Source organism: Nannospalax galili, unplaced genomic scaffold (genome assembly GCF_000622305.1).
Source record: "Nannospalax galili isolate Female #2095 unplaced genomic scaffold, S.galili_v1.0 scaffold1928, whole genome shotgun sequence".
In the NCBI taxonomy this organism is placed as follows: domain Eukaryota; kingdom Metazoa; phylum Chordata; class Mammalia; order Rodentia; family Spalacidae; genus Nannospalax; species Nannospalax galili.
Window position 1 is genome coordinate 8,659 of NW_008357496.1, and position 13,486 is coordinate 22,144.

General features: G+C 42.5%; 1 protein-coding gene across 2 annotated transcripts; it reads right to left on the minus strand.

The window, feature by feature from the left end:
- Positions 1–7,037: 7,037 nt before the first annotated feature.
- On the minus strand, positions 7,038–12,457 carry CUNH9orf153 (chromosome unknown C9orf153 homolog). 2 transcript variants are annotated; one of them, XM_029557212.1, is made up of 3 exons: positions 12,391–12,457; positions 11,691–12,183; positions 7,038–7,801 (listed from the first exon to the last, which is right to left on the minus strand). In XM_029557212.1, the coding sequence occupies exons 1-3, from the start codon at positions 12,427–12,429 to the stop codon at positions 7,632–7,634; spliced, it is 702 nt and encodes a 233-aa protein (XP_029413072.1). In that variant the 5' UTR covers positions 12,430–12,457; the 3' UTR covers positions 7,038–7,631. The 2 variants fall into 2 exon arrangements, with proteins under 2 accessions (XP_029413072.1, XP_029413073.1); XM_029557213.1 differs by lacking the exon at positions 7,038–7,801 and adding an exon at positions 10,672–11,022.
- Positions 12,458–13,486: the final 1,029 nt, after the last annotated feature.

The window sequence follows — 13,486 nt, forward strand, 5'->3', positions numbered from 1 at the left end:
CACGTGGCAGCTAAAAACATATTTGCAAAGCAGTGTAACTGCATATCCACTTAGAAAATGAGTAGATTTCCCCCGTAGTAGCTGTCAGTGGAACGTCAGGTTTGAATCTTTGCAACACCTTTACATTACTCCATCTGCACTTTCTTTGAGTTATCAAAAATTTCCCTGTTTTTGCTTGTTTGTTTTACCACCAGCCACTCCATGTGTGTTTAAACACTTTTGACCTTGGTGACATACATGTAGGTAAAGATGAAGATGTGTCTGTCACTGGTGCCCACTGTGGAGTCAGTGAACAGAGTGGAGTTTCCAAGCAGACAGTATGTTAGGAAGATTTACAAGGAGGCACCAGTGATCTGTCTCTTGGTGTTCACACACTTGTGTACTTTACTTCATCATGAATGTGGCTAATCTTACAGATTTGCTTCTAACCAGTAAGATGACAGGAAAAGGGTGGAGTGTCACCTGTAGTTTTAGTTTATAACACACGACAATTGCTGTCTTGCTACCAAAATCTCTTCTTTACTGGGGCTTTGATGAGGCAAGCCCACATGGGAGATGCCCACGAGGATCTGAGGAAGGACTCCATCCCACAACCAAGGGAGGGACAGCCTCAGTCAATGACTTGGAGGAACTAGATCCTGCCAGTGGTTCCATAAGTAAACATGGAAATGGGTTTTTCCCCCATCAAACCTTCCAACAAGACACCAGCCCCCTTCCAGCCTCATGAGAAACCCAAAGCAGCAAAAGCAGGTGGAAGTGGACTGGGTTTTGGGTCCATAGAAACTGCAAGAAAGTATTTTTTTTTTTTTGGTCTTTTTGAGACAGGGTCTCCCTGTAGCCCCAGCTGGCCTGGATTCACTATGGAGACCAGTCTGGCCTCAAACTCCCATAGATCTGCCTGCCTCTGCCTCCCGAATGCTGGGATTAAAGGTATGCGCCACCTCGCCTCACAAGACAGTATTTTTAAACCACTAGAATGAGAGGCACCCACAACAGCAGTAGGAACAGAACCACTGGGACTTTGGGTGAGGGGGAGTACAGTCTTAATAGGGGCATGGAGAACATCTTCATCAAAGAGAATACGGGATCTGGCAACATCCCTGCAGATAGTCTTCACACTAAAGACTACCCCTTGTGCTAGAAAGTACTTACAAGGTAAAAAGAAAAAAATAGGTGAAGGGTTGTATTGGGCACTTTTCTGTTGCTGTGAGAAGACACCATGACCAACACAGCTTATCACAGAAAGAGTTTATTTGGCTTACGGTTTAGAGTGTTTGTGTCCATAATGGCAGGGGAGGCATGGCAGCAGGGGGTGGCTGGAGCAGAAAGCCAACTGAGCACATCTTCAAGCAGGCACAGGAAGCAGAGACAGGAAATCCTGCATGGCAGCTATCAATCACCTGTAACTCCTGTTCCAGGAAATTCAATTCCCTCTTCTGGCTTACCTGGGCACTTTGACATGGGTGTACTTATATACACGTAGGCAAAACAGTCATACACATAAGATAAAAACAAAAGAATGGAAGTAATCCATTTTTTCAGGAAAGCATTCTTATCCATGTTCCCTTTTATAGCTTCAAGCTCTGTCTTTTCTATGACTATAGAAAGAAGAAAGAGGAAAGGATGGCATGCTATGTACGAACGGTTTAAACTTGCGTAAGATAAGAAATCGGAACAAATCCCTCACCGGACCCTTCATGAGAGAGAGAGGGGATGACTCTTGTGAGCAGGCAACTTAAGATGAAGCACTCCCAGAGGAAGCTTTCTCTCCATCACCCACTGCAGAGCCTCAGCTCCATGCTTCCAATTCAAAACTTTCTGGAGGCTGCAGGGGGCTGCTCTCTGGCAGAACAACTCACTCAACTCTACAGCACATTGCATAGGATAGTGAAAGGGAGAGAAATAACAGCTTGAGTCATGTTCTGGGTTTTATAGGCTTTTTTCTCACTTTGAAAATGTCTAAAAGGAAGCTGGAGAGCTGACTTAGTGGTTTAGAATAGTTGCTACTTTTTTAGAAGACCGAGGTTCAGTTCCTAGAAACCACATTAGGCAGCTCACAACCACTTGTAACTCTAGCTCCAAGGGACTCTGACACCCTCTCTGACCTTATCAGGAACACACACACACACACACACACACACACACACACACATAAATAAAAATAAATCTCTTAGAAAGCAGGAGTCCTGTGAGATTGAGTACAGGCTAGTCTACATACCAAGTTTCAGGCCAGTTGGGGCTGTACAGAGCGACCCTGCCTTAAGATAGAAAGAAAAAGAAAACATTTGATACTGTGAGATGGCTGGGTAAAAGTGCGTGCTGCCAAGCTGACAAACTAAGTTCAGTGCTAGGACCTACGTGGTGGAAGGAAAGAACCAATTCCCACAGGTTGTCCTCTGACCTTTCACATGTGTTCTGTGGCATCCCCCCATCCCCTTCACACAAAATAAATTAATTTTTAAAATCTGATAACTTTCAGAGTAAGTTTTTTTGTTAAAACATAGCGGGTATAAACATAAATATTTAGAAGGCAATTTGACAGTATGACCATTCAGCAAAATAACAGGTAGATAACAATAGCAGGTTCTACCCCAGAGCCTATGATCTCCCTGAGCCATGGGCCTTTGACTAGGGTTACTGTACCAGTCATAAAATTCCCTCTTGTGGAGCAGGCTTCACATCCAATCGGAAAGCAGTTCGTTACCCCACAACAATTGTGCCACTATTGAACAAGTAGGCACATCTTGCTTGCTGGGTCATTATTGCAACATGCAAGATTCAGCACTGGGTAAGACCATTGATTGTTTTCTCCCAGCAGCCTGCATAGTGCTTTTTGGTACTATGAAAACTAGCCATCAGGGAGGAAATTTCCTGGTTTGAGATTGATTTCTCTAGTCCTTCAGCTAAAATAGGTGTTGTCTTTAGCAATAGGGTCTTACCATGTAGTTATGATGGGCAACTGCCTAATTTGCTTTCTGTTGCTGTGATAAACACCAGGAACAAAAGCAACTTGGGAAAAAATGGCATATTTTAACTTTCAGGTTAAAGACAAGGCAGGAGCTCAAGGCAGCAGCTTGAAGCAGAAATGAACAAACGAAAGCTGTTTACTGGCTTGCTTCACTACCTTTCTGATACAGACCAGGCCCATCTGCCTAAGGATGGGACTGCCCACAGTGGGCCGGGCCCTTCTTTAAATCAGTAATCAAGAAAATATCCCAGAGACATGCCTACAGGCCAATCTAATGGATAGATTTATTTCTAAATAAATCTGTTGATTGAAGAACAAGTTAATGTCATAAGGGTATGAAACTGGAAGATGGGTCCTTCTCAAGGACAGTGGGCCATATCTTCAGTAAATCAGTTGTCTAGAAGGAAATTGCTTGAGAGTAAAAGATCCTTAACAGACCTAACAGCTAAATTCAGTTTCTTAGACCTTGGCAAACCTACTTGAAAAAGCCAAGTTTGAGACAATAAGGGAGTCGGAATGTGGTATGACACTGTTATGGTTTGGATATGACCTACCACCTGAGGAGACTCCGTCTCAAAGGCAGGGTTTTCAGTGCAGCAGCGTTCAGGGTGCAGCTTTTGGAAAGTGATTGGATCATCAGGGCTCTAACTTCATCAATGAGTTAATCCATTGATGAACTCCTAATTTGATGGTGTTATTAGAAGGTGGTGGAACTATTAGGAAGTAGGAGCTAGTTGGAGGAAGTAGGTCACTGGGGTGTGCTTTTTAAAATATTTTATTATTTTAATTTTATATGTGTATGAGTATATTGCCTGCATATGTGTAAGTGCACCCATGTGGTGTAATGCCCATGGAGGTCAGAAGAGGGCATAGGATCCCCTGGAACTGGAGTTATGTACCATTGTTAGCTGTCATGTGGGTGTTGGGACTCAAACTCTGGTCTTCTGCAAGAGCAGTCAGTGCTCTTAACTGCTGAGCCATCTCTCCAGCCACTGGAGTGGGCTTTTGAAGGTTATATCGGGTCACTGGGCCCATCCTCTCTGTCTTCTGTCCGTCATGAAGTAGGCAACTTTCCTCTTCCGTGCTCTGTGGCCTAATATTCTGATCACCATAGCCCAATAAAGGAATGTGCCAGACCACCATGAATTGAAACCTGTAGACCTATGAGCCAAAACAAATGTGTCCTCTCTTCAAATGTTTTCTCTTCGGTGTTTTTCACAGCAACAAAAAGTCCAACACGTATACAATGGTGCCAAGGAATTACTGTCATTTTTTTCTTGGCAAATAATTTCATTGTGATTATGAAGGAAAGTTTCCATGTTTTTCTGAGATGTACATTGAAGTACATTGAAATATAACATTCTTAGACACGAGGGACAAGATTTGCATTAAAATATCAGCAGACACGGCAAAATGTAGATAAAACAGTTTAGCAAAGTCTTAATGACAGGCCACAGAAGGCAGCACACAGAAGGCAGAGGTGGGCATGTCTCTGTGACTTGGAGACCAGCCTAACCTCCATAGTGAATTCTGTGCCAGCTGAGGCTACAGGGAGACCATCTTAAATAGACAAAAATCTTAATGATGGTTAAATTTCGATGATTATTATATGCAGGTGAATTATATAATTACATTTATTTCTGTGAATCTTTAAATACTTTCAGGATCAAAACAACAGGAAAGGGGACTGGAGACACTGCTTAGTCAGCAAAGTGCTTGCCATGCAAGCATGAGGGCTCAGTTCAGTCCCTAGCACTCGCATTAAAAAAAGAGGCTGGGCATAGCAGCACATTTTATACTTCCAGCACTGGGTAGATGTCCCTAGGGCTTGCTGACCAGCTATTCTATCTGAATCTGTCAGCAACAGATTTAGAGAGACCTTGCCTCAAAAGATACGGTGGAGAGTGACTGAGAAAGACACTTGATGTCAACCTCTGACCTCCATATGTACACGTGTATGGTGCACACCATGCACACACACACACATGTATACACACATACACACAAAATAAAAGCAGCAAGAAACTGTCTTAGGACTAGATGGTTTTGCAGATTAGTTCTAACTAGATTTTTAAATAATAAATATTTCTGATATGATTCAAATGCTATGGTCTCATAAGATGAAAAACTCACCAGTTCATCTTATGAACTTAGCATAACTTCAAGACTTTTAAGCCTTTTATGGAACATAGCATGCATGACAAAAGTTGTAATTGTGAGTTCATAAACTGAGAGAATTTTATATACCAAATACAGCAGAGCACACAGAGTTTTTAAAGAACATTGTAACAACCTAGAAATCTTCCTCATCCTTATTCCCAGGCAGAATCTCTGCCGAAGATATCCGCTATGCTGAAGTTACTAAAACTTTCAGTACCAGGATCTTGTTTTAAAAATTAGTGCATAGGGGCTGGAGATGACTGCTCTTGCAAAGGACCTGGGTTTGAATCCCAGCATCCACATGGCAGCTAACAAACTTCCCATAAGTCCAGTTCCACGGGATCCAACATCCTCTTCTGACCTCCATGGGCATAGCACGACATGAATGCACCTACATACAATGCAGGCAATATACTCATACACATAAAATAAAAATAAATAAGTGCATCTAAAACACGAATCAAAAGGACCGCATGTTCAAGTCAAGTTAGCTACCTAGGGAGACTATTTCTCAAAAAGTTAAAAGGAAAAGAAAAAGCATGAAAGAAAACAAAAAATAATAAAATAAAAACAGTATAAAAGTAGGAATTAAGAATAATTTCAGCCAAGCTTGGTGGTATATTTCTATAGTCCTAGCAGCTGAGAGTCTGAAGCAAGAGAATTAACAAGTTTGAGGTCACTCTCGGTCATATAACAAATACCAGACTAGCCAGGGCTGTATAGCAAGACCTTGCCGCAGTAAAAGAGAATGAAAGAAAGAGAAAAAGAAAGGGAGGAAGAAAAGAGGAAGGGAGGGAGGGAGGAAGGGGTGGGCAGTAATTTCACTTGCATAAAAGCGCTCTTAAAAAAGATCCTGGCTTCCTGTGTAGCTGGCCTGGCTGTCTCCGTACTTGCTCTCCTCCTGGAATCTCGAGCTCCGGAAATACAAGCATGTGCCACCATTCTCAGCTTCAGGCAAAATTTTTGAATGAAATATTAGGGCATAGAATATATCCTAATAAATATATTTTAATATTTACAAAATATTACACACACATAACATCAGTACTTTACCTGATCGGTCTTATTTCTTGCATTTTTTTCTGTGTTCTTAATTGCCCTTGCTTTATTAGATTTTCCTTTCACAATGGATTGAAGACAGTAAATAATGTGGGGCTTTTACATATTCAAGTACATTTATTCAACTACAGCTCTTTGAAGAGTATTTGCTAGTCATAGGATTCCAGGTGGGCAGCTGTTTCCCTCAGGACTTTGAGTACCCAGCACCATCTCCTTCTGATACTTGATGCCATTGAACGCTTCGTTGTCAATTTCTTCTTTGTTTGAATGAAACATCTTTCTTTGGAAGATTCTCTTTCCTTTGAGGCCCAAAAGCTCTGCAGTTTTGCTGCATTGTTGCTAAGGATATATTTCTTTCTAATTTGTTATTACTTGGTGAGAGTTTTCAATATAAGGTCTCATGTGTTTCTTCATTTCTGAACAATTATGTCGATTTATTGTTTTTTACTACTGGAGATTGAACCCGAGTGTTTCACGCATACTGAGCAGGTGCTCGTACCACTAAGCCGTTTTGTCTTTCAGCAGCACATTTGTCACCACTTTCCTATTTTCACCACATTCTCTAACTTCCGTTAGCTGTATTTCCGGCCTTCTCCTGTGTCTCCCTTACTAACACCTCTTTCATGGCTTCCTCCATTACCCATAGCTAGAAGTCCGTCAGTACTACCTTCTGAGGTGTCAAACCATCTCTTCAGCTATATCCAGTCTGCTGGGGGTTATTACCGTTACTACCTAATGACTTCCTTCTTCATTTCCGATATTTCCAATTTGTTCCTGTTCAGATCTTCCTGTTCCGGCTATATCCAGTCTGCTGGGGGTTATTACCGTTACTACCTAATGACTTCTTCATTTCCGATATTTCCAATTTGTTCCTGTTCAGATCTTCCTGTTCTTGTCTTATGGATGTTTCTTCCTGATGCCTTTGAGCAGGCAGCGTATTATTTGGAAGTTCTCACATTGATCTGTATACCCACAGGTGATAATCCTTCCATTCATCAAATTATGCAACTACCTTTATGGTGATGGAATTACTATGTACTTAACTTTTGGGAAATAGGATATTGGGGAATCAAATTGGAGACTTGTACAGGGCAAGTAAATTGTTTTAAAAGAGTAATTCTTGCTGGATAATTCTTCATACATACCATTTCTTTTCGTATGATCAATATTTGCTTCATCCCTGGTCCAAAAGGGTTTCATAAATCTAAACTAGATTTTGTGTTAGCAGATCAATTGGATCTTTTACTTAATATTTGGGTTTGGGTTTGGGCTTTGCATGAATATTGTATAGAATACATATTGGGTGCTTTCTCTTCTGCATAAATTCAGTGTTCTCAAAAGCTAAAATCCACATCAAAAATATTTCAGTAAATTATGAATTCCATTTAAGACAATACATTCCTCCTTTTTAATAATCAATTTGAGGAGGAATGACCACAGTTTTTCAAACTAGAGGAGGAAAAATACCCCCAGGCATGTTTTGGCTTTCTACAAATCTCTTCTCTGTGTCATATTTTATGTCCCAGAATGAAGTTTCAGGAATAGTGTGTTTCCACTTTGCAAGCCCCTTAAAATACCTCCATTCCAGATCCACTAGGTCCATGAATTGTTTTCCTGAAAAAAATCATATTTTTAAAGAATCACATGACAATATGCTTCATGGACAGAATAAATCTTTAAAAAATTTTTATTTTATGATTTTATTTTATGTGTATGAGTGTATTGCCTGCATGTGTTTAAGTGCACCCATGTCATGCAATGCTAGCAGAGGTCAGAAGAGGGAGTCAGATCCCCTGGAACTGGAGTTATGGATGGTTGTTAGCTGCCATGTAGGTGCTGGGATTCAAACCCAGGTCCTCTGCCAGAACTGCCAGTGCTCTTAACCGCTGAGCTATCTCTTCACCCAGAATAAATCTTTACTGGACTTGCGTCTCCTCTCTTCTGACAGAATGATGTTCTGAAGCAATAGGGAGCCCATGGTTCTCATCTAGCATACTCCCCTATGTGGAAAAATGGGTAGGTCTGGCTGCTTGGGCTCAAGTGGACCCTACGAGACCACACAGGGAAAGGAGCCACTCCTTTGATGTAGAGGAACTGGTGTGAGGTAGAAATGAAGAGCCTTATAGGATGTTGATGAAAACGGAGATGGTACAAGACTCCTAATGAGTAGCTGAACTGAGGAAGAATACTGGCCAGACGTACATCATTACAAGTTATTAGTACCATTTCTTCAAAGATGCTAATGTCAGTTCAAGGATAAAAGGGCCATGGTATAACTAGAATCTGACTTCTAAAAATAATGCTTCAGGACTTTTCAGATTTGAGTATCATCAGTGGTTACAAGTTTTCAGCCTCAGTGAGCCAAAGAAAGCCAAACCAGGGCATATTCCTACTCCCTGACTGACTGAGATCTCTCCTTCCCTTTCTTCTTGTCCTGGCTTTACTACATTGTGCAGTAGAGACACAAAACAAAGCGTAGCAACAAGACCAAGGCTAAAGGCCAGGGCATGTGTATAAAACCAGGGACCAAGCAGCTGAGGAGACGAGTGCCTGGGCGTGGAGAGGTCATGGGTACAGCAGGTAAGCAGAGCGCTGGCCCATTTCCCCTCAGTGCTTTTCCCATCTTCCCCGTCTGCTGACACTGAGCAGGTTGCCTATGTCCCAAGGACTAAGTAGACACTTCCTTGCCCCACCAGTCCTCCATCCTGCCTAGGTTTTGAGAGTATGCTTGGTGGACAGCCTTCATGTAGATGTGTGCCTGAGACTTTTTCTTCGGTTCATCCTTCCCCAGCAGGACAGACACTGGTGATTCCTGCTGATCAGTACAATAGTCTTCCCCTGGGACCAGGCTGCCAGGTTTCAGGGGTTGGCAAGCTCTCCAAAGGCCTGGCATAGAAAGAGGTGGAGAGAGAGGGAATGAAAAGGATACTTGTCAAGAATAAGACCTTAGAGCTGATTCTCATCACTAAAGGCATTGCATCATGGGCAGCTACAAAGGGATGGCTTCAGTCACACCCACTGCAAGCCATTTCCGCTTCTCTCTGCTCTAGAGGGTAGACACTAAGCCTGCTTCACAAACCTTCTTGCAGGCAGCAGTAACTACTGGACACAATTTGTCACAAGAAGGTAGAAAGAAGCCCTCTGGCAAAGTGTTCTCAGGGAACCTTTACTTCCTGGTTCAGAAAGGACATAATGGGGTTATGACTATTGGTTAGTGATAGAGCACATACCTCCCTTGCATGAAAGCCAGATCGTCAGAACCTCAAATAAATGAGCTAAAAACACAGAAGATATTTCTTGCTGCATAGAATATAGTTGTAGCACCTGCAGGGGCAGGAAATGTCTTTTTGACAAAGACAAAAGATACATAGAAGATGATGTGCTGGCAGAGCCTGGGTCTAGTGAGACACCCAACAGCACTGGTCTGTCCTTTTCTTGTGAATCCACATTAATTTCTGTGCTATTCTTTGCCAAACATATCAATTCACACAATTCTATAAGAATTAGACTGAGGAGGAAGAGCTCACGTGACCAGAGACTAGCAAGCTTCCAACCCCCATCCCCCTTTCTTCTCCTAGAGCTGTGTGGTAGGAGGACAGTTTGCCCTACGGTATTCTTAGCACTGGAAACCATGATGAGAAGATAGTACTCTACTAACGCCATGTAACAGGCAACATGTAGTTATGGGAACTTCAGATCTGCATCTGATTGACTCACTGTCCAAAGGAGAACTTAAGTGGCCCTTCAGGAGTGAAGAATGGAAGAGGAATTGTTACAATAGCAAATAACTTCACAGAATTCCTGGAGCTCGCCCAGAGAGCTGTAACATTGTTTCATGCGTGCTTCTTGACGAGACATATCCCGGATTTAGCTCTAGGATCTCAATAAACAGTGTCATGGGCACAGAAAGGAGACCCCCACATAGAGTCTGGGCCATATCAGAGACCTTCAGAAGTGAGATGGATGGTAGGAGGCACACACAATAGGAAGAAAGGACAAATCAGTCCCTACAGAAGATCAAGTCATAAATATCCCAGACCTACCAAACACACAGAGGCCTTTTCTGGTAGACTTTGGACAAGTTCTTCCTCAGCCATAACTCTCAGCACTTTTCCTTTCTGGTTCCAAGCTCACACTGTCCACTTCAGTGGACCCCCTAGACCACTGCTACAGTTGCCTACACTCTAATAGGACTGCCAGTTTGGAGAGCCACAATAGGCTCTGTGAAAATGTTGGTGTGCAGTTGCTGCAAACAAAGAAGCTCCTTGCTGCTCCCTGGGCCAGATATGCTCAGAGCCATGGCCATCTCCTCTAGCAGATGTGTTCATTCTGAGTGTCTTGTCAAGTGCTTTTATTATGACAGTACTGCTTCAAAGTATTGAATCTACAAATGGTCTTAAATCTACTTTATTGAAAACTTAGTTCACAGGGGCTCAAATGTTTAGACTTTTTAATGTTTTTCATCTTACAAGACCTCACATATTCTAGGCAATCGCTCTACCCCTAAGCTGTACATCCAACCCTGTTTACCTGATTGGATAGCTGCACAGAAGGATAAAACACTGTGCTGCTGTGCTGCCCTGTTTCTTTTGCCTCGGTAGAGATCTGATCTCGTGCATCCTAGGCAATCACAACTACTGAGCTACACCTCAGCTCCCCTCTGTCATAATGTGAACACCTGAGATATCAGACATTTCCATTTCCTTAACGCTTAACACCACATGTTTTAAGTAATTTTCACGCCCTTGTACGGTCTTTGGTGTTCCGTGGGTACTGCTCTAGCAAGAAATCAGAAGTGAAGCTTCCTTCTGCTGCTTGTGGCCCTGTGGAAAGTCCTGATAGAGACACAACAATAAGGAAATGTTTGTGGAACAAAAATCTTTTGAAATCTCCCAAATGGAAAATGGCAGTAGGACCAAGGTGGGTAATAAAAGATAACACTGACACTCCAGCAAGTTTGTGATGCAAAAAATCAAGCAGTGATTGGCATTTCAGATGCTGGATCTGGCACATTTCATATAGGAAAACTCAAGTGCCCTGTCCATATGATCTGCCTTTCAGGGATGGATGTGAGACTTCACCCTGGATTGTAAAATTTTTATTCTTGTTCAGTACTGGAGACTGAACCCAAGGCCTTCAATATGCTGGACAAGTGTTCTAAAGTGTTCTTCCATGAGCTCTAAAGAGTTCTTCCATGAGCTAGTTCATAATCAATCCCACCCCCCCACACCGGCTAGGTCTGACTAAATTGCACGGGCTGGTCTGGAACTAATGATCCTCCTGCTTTTAACTTCTGGAGGAGCTGGGATAATAGTTGTGTTCTATTCTCAGGGTGGAATTTTAAAATTCTGTTATTTCATTGCCATTGAATGCAGCAAGACCATCAGCCATGAACCTTAGAGTCAATGCTTGACGCTTTCTGCTCTGGAAATCCACCCAACTTCCTAGTAATATTTGCTCCCAGTAGCATTTTCTCCCAGGTGACCCCATCTGTTTAGGTTACCTGGATCCATGGAGAAGCATCTTATAGATTTATCTCTGTAGACTAGCTTCTCTTGGGCGGCAGAGGATAGGAGGGGTCTGCTTATGATTTTGACGTTCTGACTCTTCTTTCTAATATTAGCCAGTGGAGAAATGCTGGGCTTGTCAACCATTACACTGTAAGGAAAAATGTGCCCAGGGGGAAGGATGCCACTCCGGGCCAGTCTCTGCTGGGACCTGGATAACTGCTCCAATGGGGAGATGGAGCCCGTCAGCAGGTTGTGGTGGAGTAGTTCTGCCATGGACGTTGGCTTCTTGTTCTGAACCTCAGACTCTACAGCAGGTAGGGGATCTTCTTGTTTAACAGCAGCCACATAGCCAGTGAATGGCATCGCATCCAGGTTTCCCATAAGCCGTTTCTGTGCTTCCTCAAATGAAATGCTGCAAATTTTTAAAAGGTTTGATTTCTTCCTCGCCTTATTAAAGTTCTCAATTGATGCGTATAATTCTGGCAGCTGTGAGGAGAAAGAAGAGTGGAAGTCATGAGCTAAATGAAACATTCTTTGAAAAATATCATTGCCTCACTGAAATGAGGCCATAGTGAAATGTGGCAGAGGGAACGGAAGACAGAACACAGGTTCAATCCAAAAGAGACGGTGTTTACACACATCACTTAAGTTCTTTGCTATAGAAATAAGCTGTTTAGATTTGGACTTGTGGACCTTTGAGATCTTTCCAGCTCTTCTGTTCTGATTGGTCATACAGAAAGTCAGCTGAGGTGGGCCTTGAGCTTTGCTTGTTTGGAATAATGGTGCTTCTTCTAAGGAAGAGAGGAAGATCAATCATGTAGATATCAGAGCTCCACCTGGTGTCCAAAGAGCTCAGAATATTCCAGAATGTGAAGCAAAGGAGACTGTCATCAGAATTAGAATATTTTCGCAAGGAAACAGCAGCATTTGTGGGATGTTGGGGAAGAGTTGGCAGAGCAAAACCATAAATGATTCCTCAAGGAAATCCTAAAGTCCTTCCCTGCCTGAAGTCCTATGGAGAAGGAACATAGTCCTACTTTTCAGAACATCCTATCTACAGGTCACACCACTCCTGAAAGGTTTCTTTGGACTCTTCAACTGGATAGCCTAACAGGCCACAATCTCAGGTTAGAGCCAACATTTCTGTCATTTCCCCGGGGTTGTCATTCCGTGGTGGAGTTCTTATCTACCATGTGCAAGGCCTTGGAGTTGATCCCCAGAAGCAGAGAGAAAGAAGAAAGTAAAACAGGAGTAACACAGCCCTCAACAACTAGATCAAACAGCCCAATGTAGTTTCCTTTTAATCTTAGTCATACCATTGCAGGAACAAATACTATGAAGTGAACTAAAGGTAACAAGTGTCTCTCTTTAGGACTGGCTACTATCATCTGGAAAACAACATAGCCTACATGCTGCCTCACCATCGGAAGAGCTAGATTTTGTGGTGGCAAAAAAGTGAAGTCACTGAAATGAAATTTTAGTTCTCCCTACAACTCCCAGGTATATCTGTGCAGAAGCAATAGCTTGATGTTTTACAGCTCCTTGGTGTTGGCTGCCTGTGTGCAGGCAAGTGCATACCACACATCCCTTAGGCCCGGGAGCCTTAATGCCTTCAGTTCGATTACTGTGTCTCAGGAGGAACATTGTGCTGGGATTTTATCTCAAGATCCTGAAAAAGAAATAAAAGAGAGGCTCAAAATCAACGTTAAGAAATAAAGTAAAATATAGCTAGGTGTGATGGTACATGCCTTTAATCCCAGCACTTGGGAGGCAGGTTGATCTCAATGAG